The 18040-nt window shown below is 47.6% G+C and overlaps 2 protein-coding genes across 2 annotated transcripts; both read left to right on the plus strand.

Moving 5' to 3' along the window:
* Positions 1-3535: 3535 nt before the first annotated feature.
* Positions 3536-12805, plus strand: LOC112238094 (tyrosine-protein phosphatase non-receptor type 1-like). Its single transcript, XM_042318023.1, has 8 exons — positions 3536-4323; positions 6995-7085; positions 7215-7315; positions 7476-7574; positions 8995-9132; positions 9222-9431; positions 10074-10235; positions 12660-12805. Exons 1-8 carry the CDS (start codon positions 4267-4269, stop codon positions 12738-12740), a joined length of 939 nt encoding a protein of 312 aa, XP_042173957.1. The 5' UTR covers positions 3536-4266; the 3' UTR covers positions 12741-12805.
* A 139-nt stretch (positions 12806-12944) lies between these two features.
* On the plus strand, positions 12945-16102 carry LOC121845855 (tyrosine-protein phosphatase non-receptor type 2-like; the record flags this gene model as incomplete). The annotated part of the gene is made up of 2 exons (XM_042318022.1): positions 12945-13144; positions 13487-16102. Coding segments are annotated over 2 exons (390 nt in total), but the record flags the coding sequence as incomplete, so codon positions are not given.
* Between the last annotated feature and the right edge of the window lie 1938 nt (positions 16103-18040).

Here is an 18040-nt window from a genome sequence, read left to right on the forward strand (position 1 = left end):
TTTAGTGTCCTAAGTTTTCATAACTGTGACCTTAATTGCCTACCGTCTGTAAGCTGTTAGTGTCTTAACGACCGTTCCACAGGTGCATGTTCATTAATAGTTTATGGTTCATTGAACAAGCAAGGGAAACCCTTTACAATGAAGATCTGTGAAGTTATTTGGATTTTTTACGAATTATCTTTGAAAGACCGGGTCCTGAAAAAGGGACGTTCCTTTTTTGCTGAGTTTATTTAGTTTTCTCTTGTGCACAGGCTGAGCGAGAGCGCATGCATATTTCAGGGTTTAGCAAACTTCTTCGGTGGGGTTTATCGGCTGTTGGCATCCAATGTTATGGTGCATTACCGCCACCTATTGTACTGGAGTGTATGACAGAGACGGGGAGAAACTAAATCCTACCTGCCAGCCCCGTTGCTCTTAAAAACAAATAAACAACTATTTGAGACTATATCTAATGATGTTCAACTCAATTTACTCTTTATACTAATTTCCTGTACCCCCCCTCCGCCCTTCTCCCTCATACTTGATCTCATCCTCTCTCTTTCCCTCCAATAATGTCCACACTGTATCAATACACATTCCACTGTCTCTGTTTCCTGTCAATACTCACATCTTCCTGTTGGATGCTTTCATTTCACATGTAAGGTCTTAATCTACTGGCTGTGTCCCAGCCTTCATCTACTGGCTGTGTCCCAGCCGTATTCAACTGGCTGTGTCCCAGCCTTAATCTACTGGCTGTGTCCCAGCCTTAATCTACAGGCTGTGTCCCAGCCTTAATCTACTGGCTGTGTCCCAGCCTTCATCTACTGGCTCTGTCCCAGCCTTAATCTACTGGCTGTGTCCCAGCCTTCATCTACTGGCTGTGTCCCAGCCTTAATCTACTGGCTGTGTCCCAGCCTTAATCTACAGGCTGTGTCCCAGCCTTAATCTACTGGCTGTGTCCCAGCCTTCATCTACTGGCTCTGTCCCAGCCTTAATCTACTGGCTGTGTCCCAGCCTTCATCTACTGGCTCTGTCCCAGCCTTAATCTACTGGCTGTGTCCCAGCCTTCATCTACTGGCTCTGTCCCAGCCTTATTCAACTGGCTGTGTCCCACCCTTAATCTTGTAAATATAGCCTCCTCTGTTCTATCCCTACCTGCCTTTCTCCCCTCCACAACTTTCCTCTGTACTTGAAATAAATGCATCAAATCAAATGTATTTATATTGCCCTTCGTACATCAGCTGATATCTCAAAGTGCTGTACAGATACCCAGCCTAAAACCCCAAACAGCAAGCAATGCAGGTGTAGAAGCACGGTGGCTAGGAAAAACTCCCTAGAAAGGCCAAAACCTAGGAAGAAACCTAGAGAGGAACCAGGCTATGTGGGGTGGCCAGTCCTCTTCTGGCTGTGCCGGGTGGAGATTATAACAGAACATGGCCAAGATGTTCAAATGTTCATAAATGACCAGCATGGTCCAATAATAATAAGGCAGAACAGTTGAAACTGGAGCAGCAGCACGGCCAGGTGGACTGGGGACAGCAAGGAGTCATCATGTCAGGTAGTCCTGAGGCATGGTCCTAGGGCTCAGGTCCTCCGAGAGAGAGAAAGAAAGAGAGAAAGAGAGAATTAGAGAGAGCACACTTAAATTCAGACAGGACACCGAATAGGACAGGAGAAGTACTCCAGATATAACAAACTGATAACACATAAACTACTGCAGCATAAATACTGGAGGCTGAGACAGGAGGGGTCAGGAGACACTGTGGCCCCATCCGAGGACACCCCCGGACAGGGCCAAACAGGAAGGATATAACCCCACCCACTTTACCAAAGCACAGCCCCCACACCACTAGAAGGATATCTTCAACCACCAACTTACCATCCTGAGACAAGGCCGAGTATAGCCCACAAAGATCTCCGCCACGGCACAACCCAAGGGGGGCACAACCCAGACAGGAAGATCACATCAGTGGGGACGCACCCCTCCCAGGGACGGTATGAAAGAGCCCCAGTAAGCCAGTGAGTGATGCACCCCTCCGAGGGACGGTATGAAAGTGCCCCAGTAAGCCAGTGACTCAACCCACTCAAGTGACGCACCCCTCCCAGGGACGGTATGAAAGAGCCCCAGTAAGCCAGTGACTCAGCCCACTCAAGTGACGCACCCCTCCGAGGGACGGTATGAAAGAGCCCCAGTAAGCCAGTGACTCAACCCACTCAAGTGACGCACCCCTCCCAGGGACGGTATGTAAGAGCCCCAGTAAGCCAGTGACTCAGCCCCTGTAATAGTATCTCTATTCCACTGCTCCTGCCATCTCTGCACCATCACGGTCCATATCAGGCTTTTTGCCTCTGCTTTGCTCATTGAAACTACCACATCAACACCCCCCACTACTTAGTGCTTGCTTAGCCAGTACATCAACATCCCCACTACTAAGTGCTTGTTTAGCCAGTACATCAACATCCCCACTACTTAGTGCTTGTTTAGCCAGTACATCAACAGTATGGCCATCATTTCCACCGTATCTACAGCCAGATCTGTACTACGTTTCCTGACTTTCACCCCATATTCCTGCTCTACAAATGCTGACCCAGAACTTCCTGTTGATTGTGACTGAGAACAACAGAGGACTAATCACGCTGCCCTGTGGTGTACCATTATCCACCAGATAGCTGCCGGAGAGACTTCCCCAGCCTTACTTGGATAGACCTTCCAAACAGGAAATCCTTTATCCAGTTGTATGTTCTTCCTCCTACCCCCATAATATCAAGCTTGATTTACAAACCTTCCTTCCACATCAAAAAAAATACAGCTACAACAGTCTTCTTGTTCACCTGAGCCTTCCTGACCTCTGCTTCTAAGCAGAGCACTGGGTCCATAGTTCCTCTTCCCTTCCTGAATCCGCTCTGATGTGGCAATACTAGCCCACTGCTCTCCAGGAAGTAAGCACTGGGTCCATAGTTCCTCTTCCCTTCCTGAATCCGCTCTGATGTGGCAATACTAGCCCACTGCTCTCCAGGAAGTAAGCACTGGGTCCATAGTTCCTCTTCCCTTCCTGAATCCGCTCTGATGTGGCAATACTAGCCCACTGCTCTCCAGGAAGTAAGCACTGAGTCCATAGTTCCTCTTCCCTTCCTGAATCCACTCTGATGTGGCGATACTAGCCCACTGCTCTCCAGGAAGTAAGCACTGGGTCCATAGTTCCTCTTCCCTTCCTGAATCCACTGCTCTCCAGGAACTGGGTCCATAGTTCCTCTTCCCTTCCTGAAGCCTCTAACCCACTGCTTTATCACTGGGTAAGTTCCTCTTCCCTTCCTGAACTGATACACTGTGATGTTAAGTTCCTCTTCCCTTCCTGGCTGATGTGGCAATTAGCCCACTGCTCTCCAGGAAGTAAGCACTTGTCCATAGTTCCTCTTCCCTTCCTGCCTCTGATGTGGGTCCTTCAGGAAGTAAGCCTGAGGTTCCTCTTCCCTTCCAAATCTGGTACCACTACAGGAAGTAAGTTAGCCTCATAATCTTCCAACTGCCTGGTAGTCCCCCTCCTACACTCTGTTGTACAACACCAATACCTTATCCAGAGCCTCATCACTAACATGGGCCAACATAATATAGCACACCTCATCTTTCTCAGGTGAAGTTAACCCAGCCTTACCTATTGCCCTTTTCACATGTCATGGCGCATTCAACACATCATCTACATCCTCCCTCCTATCCAGCACTCCAGGATGCTCCGCCTCCTCTGACAAATGTAGAGCTATGCACTGAAACGAACACTTTGGCCATCATCTCTGCTTTCTCCTCAGCTGTTACTGCCACATCCTTCCCACTCTTCAACACTGGATAATCCCACTCCCTTCTGACCCCACTCATCCTTTTAATCATCTCCCACACTCCTCCCACAGGGGCCGCCCTTCCAATGGTGTCACAGAACCGACGCCAACATGACGGATAGTTCTCCTCTTCAGGGTTCTGGTGGTTTCCCAAACTCTGTCCCGTGTGTCCGTTTTGGGCTGATTAAAATAACCAACTCATAATTACGCTTTGATTATTTGTATCAGCTGTGTTGCGTTAGAGAGCAACAACCAAAACGTGCACCCAGGACCAGAGTTTGGGCAAAACCCCAGACGAGGTGAACCATCCGTCATGCAGAGGTCTGGTGGAGATGACGTAGATCCCCCCACAGTCGGCTGACTCTCCGCGGTAGATGGCTGTCAGTTGGGGCTAACTCACCGTTGACAACGATAACATTCAGACTATATTCACAAGACAGAAATATCAATACCAAAATGGATCAACAGTTTGAGGAAATAGATTCGTCTGGGCAGTGGCAAAACCTTTATAATGTAAGTTGGGCATTCGATGTGTTATTTTCGGTTGCTAACCTAGCTAACGTTAGTTATGTTGCTAACTAAATTGGCTAGCTATCTGCCCGGTTACTAGCTAGCAATTATGCACATTATCCATCAAACTAGCTAGCACCAAACTATGTAATTTGAACGGTATATTGAATGGATAATACTAGTTAAACTGGTGTTCATCCTGAAAGATAAACTAAGCTTCACAGGAGAAGAGTCCGACTTCCGGAAACCGTGCATCAACATTAGCTGGCTCGCCTGTTTCTGAGAAGTCGCAAACACTTCCTGAAATAAGATGTGCGCATGTGTTGCCATATCTAGGAAACTGGGCAGATTTACAGAGAAGTGGATGTCTGGAGCTCAAGTTAACAACAGCCTATATAACTACCTACTCGGCCACAAGGAACACACAGTCCCGTTTTGTAGTTGTAGTTATTATGAGCGTGTTATAGTTCATGTTTGAGTTTTATATCCTTAGAGTTGAAAAATGTGTGATAGTAGTGCAGCAACAGTAGCCTTCTGTCTGTTATTACAGTTTGTTTTATACCATTCATTTCTCCCAAAGGGATTTTACTATGACAAACAATGTCAGTATACAACAAGGTATTGCTCACTTATACCCATTAATCATATATAATTGGAAAGCTTATTGGAAAGACACATTTTCAGAATGTTCATGTCAACAGACCTCTAGTGTTCATATCAGAATTACTTGTATAAATGGCTTTAGAAAAGGAAACCCTATTTTACAAGTGGTTCTGAAAGGTCATGAAAATACCTTTCCAATTTTATATATATATATATATATATATATATATATAATGTAACCAACTTTGAAAGCACCAACACCAAACTATTGTTTAAAAATCACCCATAAAGGTGCCATTGTAATGGGGCAGCTATGTTTTTGAAATGTGACTTTGGTTATAGAATCACCAAGTTACACACACACACACACAGCGAGAACAGGGTGTTAAAGGGATTTGTATTTACAGGGCCATCACAGTTCACACACACACACACAGCTAGAACAGGGTGTTAAAGGGATTTGTATTTACAGGGCCATCACAGTTCACACACACAGCTAGAACAGGGTGTTAAAGGGATTTGTATTTACAGGGCCATCACAGTTCACACACACACACACAGCTAGAACAGGGTGTTAAAGGGATTTGTATTTACAGGGCCATCACAGTTCACACACACAGCTAGAACAGGGTGTTAAAGGGATTTGTATTTACAGGGCCATCACAGAAGTCACACATTAACCCCATAGAAGCCTTTTCCCAATATGGCCGCCCAACAACTCTATGGGGTCTTATTGGACAATTTCACACCTGTGAATGCCCCAAAATGTTCATAGTGATGTAGAATTAACAACTACATGAGCCAGAGGAACCAGATATATAAAGATGTTGAATTATTCAAATAATTGTAAGAATGTAGCCAAAAATCTTTCTGAATCGCTGATTTCTGATGTTATGATCAATAATGGCAACATTTCATCTTCAAACATGTAAAATGGATGTGTACATGTGAAGAGTCATGGATGTGAGTTGATTACAATGTTATCCAAGTGGCTGTTTTCATTATGAGGACTATAATCCTTCTGCCTACATTCCATTACAATGTAGTAAAATCCAGTGTTGGGCCTGTTGAGGCCAATTACATTACTTTTAATATTATAGTAGCAGGGTTATAGAGGTTCTAGGCTAGGAGACAGGGTTATAGAGGTTCTAGGCTAGGGATAGGAGACAGGGTTATAGACAGGGTTATAGAGGTTCTAGGCTAGGGGTAGGAGACAGGGTTATAGAGGTTCTAGGCTAGGGATAGGAGACAGGGTTATAGACAGGGTTATAGAGGTTCTAGGCTAGGGATAGGAGACAGGGTTATAGACAGGGTTATAGAGGTTCTAGGCTAGGGGTAGGAGACAGGGTTATAGAGGTTCTAGGCTAGGGATAGGAGACAGGGTTATAGACAGGGTTATAGAGGTTCTAGGCTAGGGATAGGAGACAGGGTTATAGAGGTTCTAGGATAGGGATAGGAGACAGGGTTATAGAGGTTCTAGGATAGGAGACTGGGTTATAGAGGTTCTAGGCTAGGGATATGAGACAGGCTTCTAGATGTTCTAGGCTAGGGATAGGAGACAGTGTTATAGAGGTTCTAGGCTAGGGATAGGAGACAGGGTTATAGAGGTTCTAGGCTAGGGATAGGAGACAGGGTTATAGACAGGGTTATACCCAGTAGTAAGCTGACCTGGGTAATTAGTTAGGTAGTGTATACCCAGTAGTAAGCTGACCTAGGTAAATAGTTAGGTAGTGTATACCCAGTAGCAAGCTGACCTAGGTAAATAGTTAGGTAGTGTATACCCAGTAGTAAGCTGACCTAGGTAAATAGTTAGGTAGTGTATACCCAGTAGTAAGCTGACCTAGGTAAATAGTTAGGTAGTGTATACCCAGTAGTAAGCTGACCTAGGTAAATAGTTAGGTAGTGTATACCCAGTAGCCAGTAGTAAGCCTTTCTCAGAAGTTGATAACCTGTTTGTTAGTGCTCTTACTGCAGATGTCTGCTGGTAGTTGCTGTAGATCAGACCTGTACACATTTCAATGAAAGTCGTCTTCACAGTCGCTGGCTGGTATTTGTTCTCGTTCTTTCTCAGGAAATCCGAAACCAAGCCAGCGACTACTCATATAAGGTGGCAAAACTTCCAGAGAATCAGAATCGAAACCGATATAGAGATGTCAGCCCCTGTAAGTATTATTTTCCTGTGCAACTATCATTCATGACGCTTCATTGAGTCATCAATGTGATGAATGTTTACACCTTGACGAGTCGAAAATTAGTTTTCATTTACACATTTGAAATATATCTGGTTTCAGATGATCACAGTCGCGTTAAACTTGAAAACTCTGAAAATGACTACATCAATGCAAGTCTAGTCATGGTGGAGGAAGCCCAAAGAACCTATATTCTGTCTCAGGTCAGTACATACAAGTAGCTCAGACATTTCCATTCATTCTGTACTGATCACTGAAATGAGATTTTCACTCAACATGTACTAAGGATTGTGTATCTACATTTTAAGGGTTGGTCTGTGTTTCAGTTGGTGATGAAGCAGTGTGTTGTGTTTTCTCCCAAAGGGCCCCTTGAAGAACACCTGCGGTCACTTCTGGTTGATGGTCTGGGAGCAGAACTCCAAAGCTGTTATAATGCTGAACAGAATCATAGAGAAGGGGTCTGTAAGTAGCCTACATACATGTTATAATGCTGAACAGAATCCTAGAGAAGGGGTCTGTAAGTAGCCTACATACATGTTATAATGCTGAACAGAATCCTAGAGAAGGGATCTGTAGCTACAGTACATTGGCATCCCTCTCTGACAGACAAGCCTGTGCTTTAGGTTTCCACCACAGTCTAGACCACACAACCAAGTGTGGACCAACATTATGCACAAATAGACCAGGGAGCTGCAGTGGCTAGTTAGCCATCCCATCAGGTGTTCAGGTTGGGCTAATCACTGATGTATTGTCCCCCGCCCAACAGGAGAAGTGTCCTCAGTACTACAGCTGACTGATGTATTGTCCCCCCCCAACAGGAGAAGTGTGCTCAGTACTACAGCTGACTGATGTATTGTCCCCCAACAGGAGAAGTGTGCTCAGTACTACAGCTGACTGATGTATTGCCCCCACAGGAGAAGTGTCCTCAGTACTACAGCTGACTGATGTATTGTCCCCCCCCAACAGGAGAAGTGTGCTCAGTACTACAGCTGACTGATGTATTGTCCCCCCAACAGGAGAAGTGTGCTCAGTACTACAGCTGACTGATGTATTGTCCCCCAACAGGAGAAGTGTCCTCAGTACTACAGCTGACTGATGTATTGCCCCCCAACAGGAGAAGTGTCCTCAGTACTACAGCTGACTGATGTATTGTCCCCCCAACAGGAGAAGTGTCCTCAGTACTACAGCTGACTGATGTATTGTCCCCCCAACAGGAGAAGTGTGCTCAGTACTACAGCTGACTGATGTATTGCCCCCCCCCAACAGGAGAAGTGTGCTCAGTACTACAGCTGACTGATGTATTGTCCCCCTCCCCCAACAGGAGAAGTGTCCTCAGTACTACAGCTGACTGATGTATTGCCCCCCAACAGGAGAAGTGTCCTCAGTACTACAGCTGACTGATGTATTGTCCCCCCCCAACAGGAGAAGTGTGCTCAGTACTACAGCTGACTAATGTATTGCCCCCCCCAACAGGAGAAGTGTGCTCAGTACTACAGCTGACTGATGTATTGTCCCCCCAACAGGAGAAGTGTGCTCAGTACTACAGCTGACTGATGTATTGTCCCCCAACAGGAGAAGTGTCCTCAGTACTACAGCTGACTGATGTATTGTCCCCCCAACAGGAGAAGTGTGCTCAGTACTACAGCTGACTGATGTATTGTCCCCCCCCCAACAGGAGAAGTGTGCTCAGTACTACAGCTGACTGATGTATTGTCCCCCCCCAACAGGAGAAGTGTCCTCAGTACTACAGCTGACTGATGTATTGTCCCCCCCAACAGGAGAAGTGTGCTCAGTACTACAGCTGACTGATGTATTGTCCCCCCCCAACAGGAGAAGTGTGCTCAGTACTACAGCTGACTGATGTATTGTCCCCCCCCAACAGGAGAAGTGTGCTCAGTACTGGCCTACAGCTGAGGAACAGCAGCTGTCTTACACGGACACAGGGTTTGTCGTGACGCTAGTGAAGGAAGAGGACAAGTCCAACTACATCATACGAGTGTTGGAGCTGAGGAACACAGAGGTGAGCTCTTCGTCTCCGCGGACTCTGTGTCATGAGGACGTTGCTGTTAGCAACAGTCACCGTAATAAAACGACTTGTCTTTTATCCAGACAGGAGGAACCACAGAGATATACCACTTTCACTACACCACCTGGCCTGACTTTGGCGTCCCAGAATCCCCGGCCTCTTTCCTCAACTTCCTGGTCAAGGTGCGGGAGTCTGGCTCATTGGGGCCGGAGCACGGGCCCTCCGTGGTCCACTGCAGCGCTGGGATTGGACGCTCGGGGACCTTCTCGTTGGTCGACACGTGTCTCATCCTGGTAACATAAATACTTCCTGTTTTTACATTGTAATTGAATCCCCGAGGTTGGTCTGAAAGTAGACTAGCTTCCTGTTCAGGGGTTGTCCTTGGACATTGAGCCTGTTCCCGCTACAGATACAGGAGATTCTGTCTCGGACAAGGCTCTGCTACGTGGTGTTTCACATCAGCTCCTGGTCAAACTATATTTTTATGTTTTTATTTAACCTTTATTTAACCAGGTAGGCCAGGTGAGAACAAGTTCTCATTTACAACTGGGACCTGGCCAAGATAAAGCAAAGCAGTGCGACACAGAGTTACACATAAACAAACGTACAGTCAATAACACAATAGAAAGATCTATGTATAGTGTGTGCAAATGTAGAAGAGTAGGGAGGTAAGGCAATAAATAGGCCATAGAGGAGAAATAATTACAATTTTAGCATTAACACTGGAGTGATAGATGTGCAGATGATGATGTGCAAGTAGAGATACTGGGGTGCAAAAGGAGCAAAAATAAATAACAATATGGGGATGAGGTAGTTGGGTGGGCTATTTACAGATGTGCTGTGTCTCCAGGCTAAATGTACTGTTCAGCATTATGTAGACCAGCCGGTCTTGTCCCTGGTGTTGTGGGTGAAGTCATTCTCTCTCTCCTGTCCAGATGGACAAGAGGAAGGACTCGTCGTCAGTGGACATTCTGAGAGTTCTGCTGGACATGAGGGAGTACCGGATGGGTCTGATCCAGACTCCTGACCAGCTACGTTTCTCCTACAGGGCTGTCCTGGAGGGAGCCAAGAGCATCATGGGAGAGTGCTCTGCACAGGTAAACACCACTTACCCTAACCACACACCTAGCTAGCTGGAGGGAGCCAAGAGCATCATGGGAGACTGCTCTGCACAGGTACACACTGTAACTAGTGTAAGGGATGAGTCCTGTGTCACCGTGAAACGATTTGGGGGGTTGTGACACTGTACAGGGTCATTCTGAGGCGGCAGGTAGCCTAGTAGTTAGTGTTGGACTAGTAACCGAAAGGTTGCAAGATCGAAGCTGACAACGTAAAAATCTGCTGTTTTGCCCCTGAACAAGGCAGTTAACCCACTGTTCCTGGGCCGTCATTGAAAATAAGAATTTGTTCTTAACTGACTTGCCTAGTTAAATAAAGGTAAAATTAAAAAATATTGCCGTATCGGAGAGTAGAGGACTGTCAATGTGAAACTAGACATGAGCAGAACTGTGTCTTCATTAACTACTGTCCTGTCTGTCTGTATGAGTGGCTGTTGGTCATTAACTACTGTCCTGTCTGTCTGTATGAGTGGCTGTTGGTCATTAACTACTGTCCTGTCTGTCTGTATGAGTGGCTGTTGGTCATTAACTACTGTCCTGTCTGTCTGTCTGGGGAGCTGTTGGTCGTTAACTACTGTCCTGTCTGTCTGTCTGGGGAGCTGTTGGTCATTAACTACTGTCCTGTCTGTCTGTCTGGGGAGCTGTTGGTCATTAACTACTGTCCTGTCTGTCTGTCTGGGGAGCTGTTGGTCATTAACTACTGTCCTGTCTGTCTGTCTGTCTGTCTGTCTGTCTGTCTGTCTGTCTGTCTGTCTGGGGAGCTGTTGGTCATTAACTACTGTCCTGTCTGTCTGTATGAGTGGCTGTTGGTCGTTAACTACTGTCCTGTGTGGCTGTTGGTCATTAACTACTGTCCTGTCTGTCTGTATGAGTGGCTGTTGGTCATTAACTACTGTCCTGTCTGTCTGTATGAGTGGCTGTTGGTCATTAACTACTGTCCTGTCTGTCTGTATGAGTGGCTGTTGGTCATTAACTACTGTCCTGTCTGTCTGTATGAGTGGCTGTTGGTCATTAACTACTGTCCTGTCTGTCTGTATGAGTGGCTGTTGGTCATTAACTACTGTCCTGTCTGTCTGTATGAGTGGCTGTTGGTCATTAACTACTGTCCTGTCTGTCTGTATGAGTGGCTGTTGGTCATTAACTACTGTCCTGTCTGTCTGTATGAGTGGCTGTTGGTCATTAACTACTGTCCTGTCTGTCTGTATGAGTGGCTGTTGGTCATTAACTACTGTCCTGTCTGTCTGTATGAGTGGCTGTTGGTCATTAACTACTGTCCTGTCTGTCTGTATGTCTGTCTGTCTGGGGAGCTGTTGGTCATTAACTACTGTCCTGTCTGTCTATGAGTGGCTGTTGGTCATTAACTACTGTCCTGTCTGTCTGTATGAGTGGCTGTTGGTCATTAACTACTGTCCTGTCTGTCTGTATGAGTGGCTGTTGGTCATTAACTACTGTCCTGTCTGTCTGTATGAGTGGCTGTTGGTCATTAACTACTGTCCTGTCTGTCTGTCTGGGGAGCTGTTGGTCATTAACTACTGTCCTGTCTGTCTGTATGAGTGGCTGTTGGTCATTAACTACTGTCCTGTCTGTCTGTATGAGTGGCTGTTGGTCATTAACTACTGTCCTGTCTGTCTGTATGAGTGGCTGTTGGTCATTAACTACTGTCCTGTCTGTCTGTATGAGTGGCTGTTGGTCATTAACTACTGTCCTGTCTGTCTGTATGAGTGGCTGTTGGTCATTAACTACTGTCCTGTCTGTCTGTATGAGTGGCTGTTGGTCATTAACTACTGTCCTGTCTGTCTGTCTGGGGAGCTGTTGGTCATTAACTACTGTCCTGTCTGTCTGTATGAGTGGCTGTTGGTCATTAACTACTGTCCTGTCTGTCTGGGGAGCTGTTGGTCATTAACTACTGTCCTGTCTGTCTATGAGTGGCTGTTGGTCATTAACTACTGTCCTGTCTGTCTGTATGAGTGGCTGTTGGTCATTAACTACTGTCCTGTCTGTCTGTATGAGTGGCTGTTGGTCATTAACTACTGTCCTGTCTGTCTGTATGAGTGGCTGTTGGTCATTAACTACTGTCCTGTCTGTCTGTCTGGGGAGCTGTTGGTCGTTAACTACTGTCCTGTCTGTCTGTCTGTCTGTATGAGTGGCTGTTGGTCATTAACTACTGTCCTGTCTGTCTGTCTGTCTGTATGAGTGGCTGTTGGTCATTAACTACTGTCCTGTCTGTCTGTATGAGTGGCTGTTGGTCATTAACTACTGTCCTGTCTGTCTGTCTGGGGAGCTGTTGGTCATTAACTACTGTCCTGTCTGTCTGTATGAGTGGCTGTTGGTCATTAACTACTGTCCTGTCTGTCTGTATGAGTGGCTGTTGGTCATTAACTACTGTCCTGTCTGTCTGTACAGAGCCAGAAGAGAGAGCTGTCCAGAGAGGACAGAGCGACAGTATGTGATTCACCGCCTGCCCCCTCCCAGGTGGCTCTCTGACACCCCCACCCCCCTCTACCCCCACCACGACCTTTAGACCCCCCACCCCACCACGGCCTTTAGACACCCCCGCCCCCTCTACCCCCCCCACCACGACCTTTAGACACCCCCACCCCACCACGGCCTTTAGACACCCCCCCCCCCTCTACCCCCACCACGACCTTTAGACGCCCCCGCCCCCTCTACCCCCACCACAGCCTTTAGACGCCCCCGCCCCCTCTACCCCCACCACGACCTTTAGACGCCCCTGCCCCCCCGTCCCGCAGTCGGCCCTCAGAAAAGCCCAACGGCCAGCCACTGCCCTGTGTGGAGCCTGAGCCTGTGGCGTTGTCCAGAGAGGACCGGACATCAGGAGACGGGACAGATCCAGACAGCTCAGAGAAGGACCTGGCGGAGGTGCCAAGGTCAGTACACCTCGAGGAGTATTCCCCTCTACTGCTTCTCTCTATTGTCTGCTTAACTCCTCCTACTGAAGCTGGCTGTGGGCCTTCAGTGCTGGGCAGACTGTTTAGATGGCGTTCAATTAGGACCCTTCCAGACTCACATGTTTAGATGGCGTTCACTTAGGACCCTTCCAGACTCACATGTTTAGATGGCGTTCAATTAGGACCCTTCCAGACTCCCATGTTTAGATGGCGTTCAATTAGGACCCTTCCAGACTCACATGTTTAGATGGCTTTCAATTAGGACCCTTCCAGACTTCTCTAACCATGTAATGAAACCCTCATCTTATTATCTTATTCCAGTCTGAGGAAGAGACACAGGGAGGAGCGTATCGCCTGCACGGCCCAGAAGCTTCACCTGATGAAACAGAGACTGACGAACACAGAGAGGCAGAGAGAACGCTGGCTGTACTGGAGGCCTGTCCTGCTCAACATGGGGGCTGGAGCTGCCGTGGCCCTGGGGCTAGTGGTGGTTTGGCTCTTCTCCCAGTGACTTCCCTCCCTCTGTCAGAGCTGTCGTGGCCCTGGGGCTAGTGGTGGTTTGGCTCTTCTCTCAGTGACTTCCCTCCCTCTGTCAGAGCTGTCGTGGCCCTGGGGCTAGTGGTGGTTTGGCTCTTCTCCCAGTGACTTCCCTCCCTCTGTCAGAGCTGCCGTGGCCCTGGGGCTAGTGGTGGTTTGGCTCTTCTCCCAGTGATTTCCCTCCCTCTGTCAGAGCTGTCGTGGCCCTGGGGCTAGTGGTGGTTTGGCTCTTCTCCCAGTGATACCCCCTCCCTCTCTGACTCCTCTTTTTGCACCAGTACCTGGGACACGGTGCCCTCTCTCTCTCTCTCTGTAAGATACATTCTCATGGTCTGTTTGTGCATAACAGGGGTATTTATTTCTACAGGTCAAAACCAAGATTGGGGTCAATTCCATTTTTGATTCCTGTCAATTCAGGAAGTACACTGAAATTCCACATTTCAATTCTCTTCAAGCTTTTTTAATGATTTAACAGTTTGAATTTAGTTTTACTTTCTGAACTGAAATGGTGTTGAACTCAACCCTGGTGGAAAGGTCAGAGCACTAGATCAAACCGTCCCGGTGTATATTTTGGTTCCTGTTTATAGATCTTGGTGGTAACGTCTTCTCTCAGGCTGTTGGTGCTCCAGTTGGCAGCACCTGATGAATGTACTGTCTGAATCCCCCCTATGCAGCAGCAACAGACATCATGTGCAAAAGGCTCAGTACAAAACAACAACATCTTGACCTTTTTACTTCCGTTCATTCTTTTTATTTCATTTTAAAAGGTCAGATTGTTTCATTGATATGATTGATGTACGTATTTGACAGGAAGCAATTCAAAGGCTGGGTTTCACCTCTTTTTGGGGGGATCCTCTCATAGAGCACACAGTGCAACAGGAACATAGAGGTCAGAGGTCAACAGTAGAACTGTTCTCTAACCAACAACATACTTTGTTCTTCATAATGCTGATGGTGCTTTGACATGTGTTCCTGACCAGACACGGTTCTTCCGTTGTGTCAGCAGGGCCCGGACCGGGCAGAGTTTGGTCTGTTGTTGTGTACCGGGTCCATACAGCGGGTTTCCCCCTGGTCCGTTAGTCTGGTCTCTACCTACCAACCCGCGTTGTTGTGTACCGGGTCCATACAGCGGGTTCCCCCTGGTCCGTTAGTCTGGTCTCTACCTACCAACCCACGTTGTTGTGTACCGGGTCCATACAGCGGGTTTCCCCTGGTCCGTTAGTCTGGTCTCTACCTACCAACCCACGTTGTTGTGTACCGGGTCCATACAGCGGGTTTCCCCCTGGTCCGTTAGTCTGGTCTCTACCTACCAACCCACTTTGTTGTGTACCGGGTCCATACAGCGGGTTCCCCCTGGTCCGTTAGTCTGGTCTCTACCTACCAACCCACGTTGTTGTGTACCGGGTCCATACAGCGGGTTCCCCCTGGTCCGTTAGTCTGGTCTCTACCTACCAACCCACGTTGTTGTGTACCGGGTCCATACAGCGGGTTCCCCCTGGTCCGTTAGTCTGGTCTCTACCTACCAACCCACGTTGTTGTGTACCGGGTCCATACAGCGGGTTCCCCTGGTCCGTTAGTCTGGTCTCTACCTACCAACCCACGTTGTTGTGTACCGGGTCCATACAGCGGGTTCCCCCTGGTCCGTTAGTCTGGTCTCTACCTACCAACCCACGTTGTTGTGTACCGGGTCCATACAGCGGGTTTCCCCTGGTCCGTTAGTCTGGTCTCTACCTACCAACCCACGTTGTTGTGTACCGGGTCCATACAGCGGGTTCCCCCTGGTCCGTTAGTCTGGTCTCTACCTACCAACCCACGTTGTTGTGTACCGGGTCCATACAGCGGGTTTCCCCCTGGTCCGTTAGTCTGGTCTCTACCTACCAACCCACATTGTTGTGTACCGGGTCCATACAGCGGGTTTCCCCTGGTCCGTTAGTCTGGTCTCTACCTACCAACCCACTGGGTTACGTTCTACTGGCAGCTGATCCAGGATGTCTCTCCTGGTGGACTTCTCAGCTAGCTAGCTTGTGCAAAGTCTGCTTATGAGGTTATATCTGATACGACAAGCTTGGTAACCTGAGTCTTATGAGGTTATATCTGATATGACAAGCTTGGTAACCTGAGTCTATTTTATTTAGTTGTAGTATTATTCATCTGATGCTGGCGGACTGACTGACTGGATAGCTGACTGGCTGACTGGCTGACTGACTGACTGGATAGCTGACTGGCTGACTGACTGACTGGATAGCTGACTGGCTGACTGACTGACTGGATAGCTGACTGGCTGGCTGACTGACTGACTGACTGGATAGCTGACTGGCTGACTGACTGACTGACTGGATAGCTGACTGGCTGGCTGACTGGCTGGCTGATGCCCAGCAGACAGTAAGGAGAAGTGATGTATAACAGTAGCCTTGGTCTCTGTGTTGCAGCATGGACAGAGAAACGTGTGTGTGTGTGTGTGTGTGTGTGTGTGTTTGGTCAAAGCACCTGCCAGTCCAAGGTTAAGGAAATGAATGTTAAAAGAAAGCTCGGTGACAATATGATGTGGTTGTATCTTTTACTCTGTTGCTTTTAAACCCCCAAAATACTTGAATGTGCCTTTACGGTAGTCCCAGGGTTTCCATAGTAACGTGATAGGGAATGGAGCGCTGTTTGCTATTAGGACAGTGTGACAGAGTTGACTTCATATACCCTGAATGGTCATTGTCCTGTATACTGTTGATCAAAAATAAACCGTGTGGCTAACTCAAATAGGAATGGTTGTATGGGCCCACGTTCGCGTACCAAATGTGTTGTTAGCATGTACTGACCTAGGATGTCTTCTTTATGTCGTCCCAGGTGCTCAGTCCTTATGATAGAATGACTCATTGGTTACGTTCTTAGTGGTGCCCTATTCTCTTAATAGTGCACTACTTTTGAAAAAGGGCTCTGGTCTAAAGTAGTGCACTATATAGGGGAAAGGGTTGCCATAGAGCCCTGGTCAATAGTAGTGCACTATATAGGGGAAAGGGTTTCCATAGGGCTCTGGTCAATAGTAGTGCACTATATAGGGGAAAGGGTTGCCATAGGGCTCTGGTCAATAGTAGTGCACTATATAGGGGAAAGGGTTGCCATAGGGCTCTGGTCAATAGTAGTGCACTATATAGGGGAAAGGGTTCCATTTGGGACTCCAACATTGTGATGACACTGGACGATCCTCCACCATTGGTTATGGTTTAGACAGGTAATGCTGGCCTCAGTAAATACTGGCCTCGGTAATGCTGGCCTCGGTAATGCTGGCCTCGGTAATGCTGGCCTCGGTAAATACTGGCCTCGGTAAATACTGGCCTCGGTAATGCTGGCCTCTGTAATGCTGGCCTCTGTAATGCTGGCCTCGGTAATGCTGGCCTCGGTAATACTGGCCTCTGTAATACTGGCCTCTGTAATGCTGGCCTCTGTAATGCTGGCCTCGGTAATACTGGCCTCTGTAATACTGGCCTCTGTAATACTGGCCTCGGTAATACTGGCCTCTGTAATACTGGCCTCTGTAATACTGGCCTCTGTAATGCTGGCCTCGGTAATACTGGCCTCGGTAATACTGGCCTCGGTAATACTGGCCTCGGTAATGCTGGCCTCGGTAATGCTGGCCTCTGTAATACTGGCCTCTGTAATACTGGCCTCTGTAATACTGGCCTCTGTAATACTGGCCTCGGTAATACTGGCCTCGGTAATACTGGCCTCTGTAATACTGGCCTCTGTAATACTGGCCTCGGTAATACTGGCCTCGGTAATACTGGCCTCTGTAATACTGGCCTCTGTAATACTGGCCTCTGTAATGCTGGCCTCTGTAATACTGGCCTCTGTAATGCTGGCCTCTGTAATGCTGGCCTCTGTAATGCTGGCCTCTGTAATACTGGCCTCAGAACAGCATGGCCTCAGAACAGCATGGCCTCTGTAATACTGGCCTCGGTAATACTGGCCTCTGTAATACTGGCCTCAGAACAGCATGGCCTCTGTATACTGGCCTCGGTAATACTGGCCTCGGTAATACTGGCCTCGGTAATACTGGCCTCAGAACAGCATGGACCATAACATTTGTTTGTTGTTTCCCATGAGATTCAGGTGAGTTTTGTGTAACTGTGCAGTCACAACCTGACTGATAATGTTTTAAAAAACAACCTGAACCTGTTCAACTTGTTTAAACTTGTTCAATAAAATGTATTTTTTAAACCGTACATGCTTATGGCTGAGTTAATCCGCTTTCAATCAGTGATGCTTCTACACAGGTCTTAGAAGGAACTGAAATCCCGTGTTCATTTAGAAGGGAGAGATGGGATTGGAGCTGAAATCCCGTGTTCA

The sequence above is a fragment of the Oncorhynchus tshawytscha genome, unplaced genomic scaffold, assembly GCF_018296145.1.
Source record: "Oncorhynchus tshawytscha isolate Ot180627B unplaced genomic scaffold, Otsh_v2.0 Un_contig_4748_pilon_pilon, whole genome shotgun sequence".
NCBI classification, from domain to species: domain Eukaryota; kingdom Metazoa; phylum Chordata; class Actinopteri; order Salmoniformes; family Salmonidae; genus Oncorhynchus; species Oncorhynchus tshawytscha.

Coding starts and splice junctions, on each gene's coding strand:
- LOC112238094 (XM_042318023.1), top strand. CDS start 4,267: ATGGATCAACAGTTTGAGGAAATAGATTCGTCTGGGCAGTGGCAAAAC. Junction 7,086..7,214: donor ATATAGAGATGTCAGCCCCT/GTAAGTATTATT, acceptor ATCTGGTTTCAG/ATGATCACAGTCGCGTTAAA. Junction 7,575..8,994: donor GAATCATAGAGAAGGGGTCT/GTAAGTAGCCTA, acceptor CCCCCCCAACAG/GAGAAGTGTGCTCAGTACTG.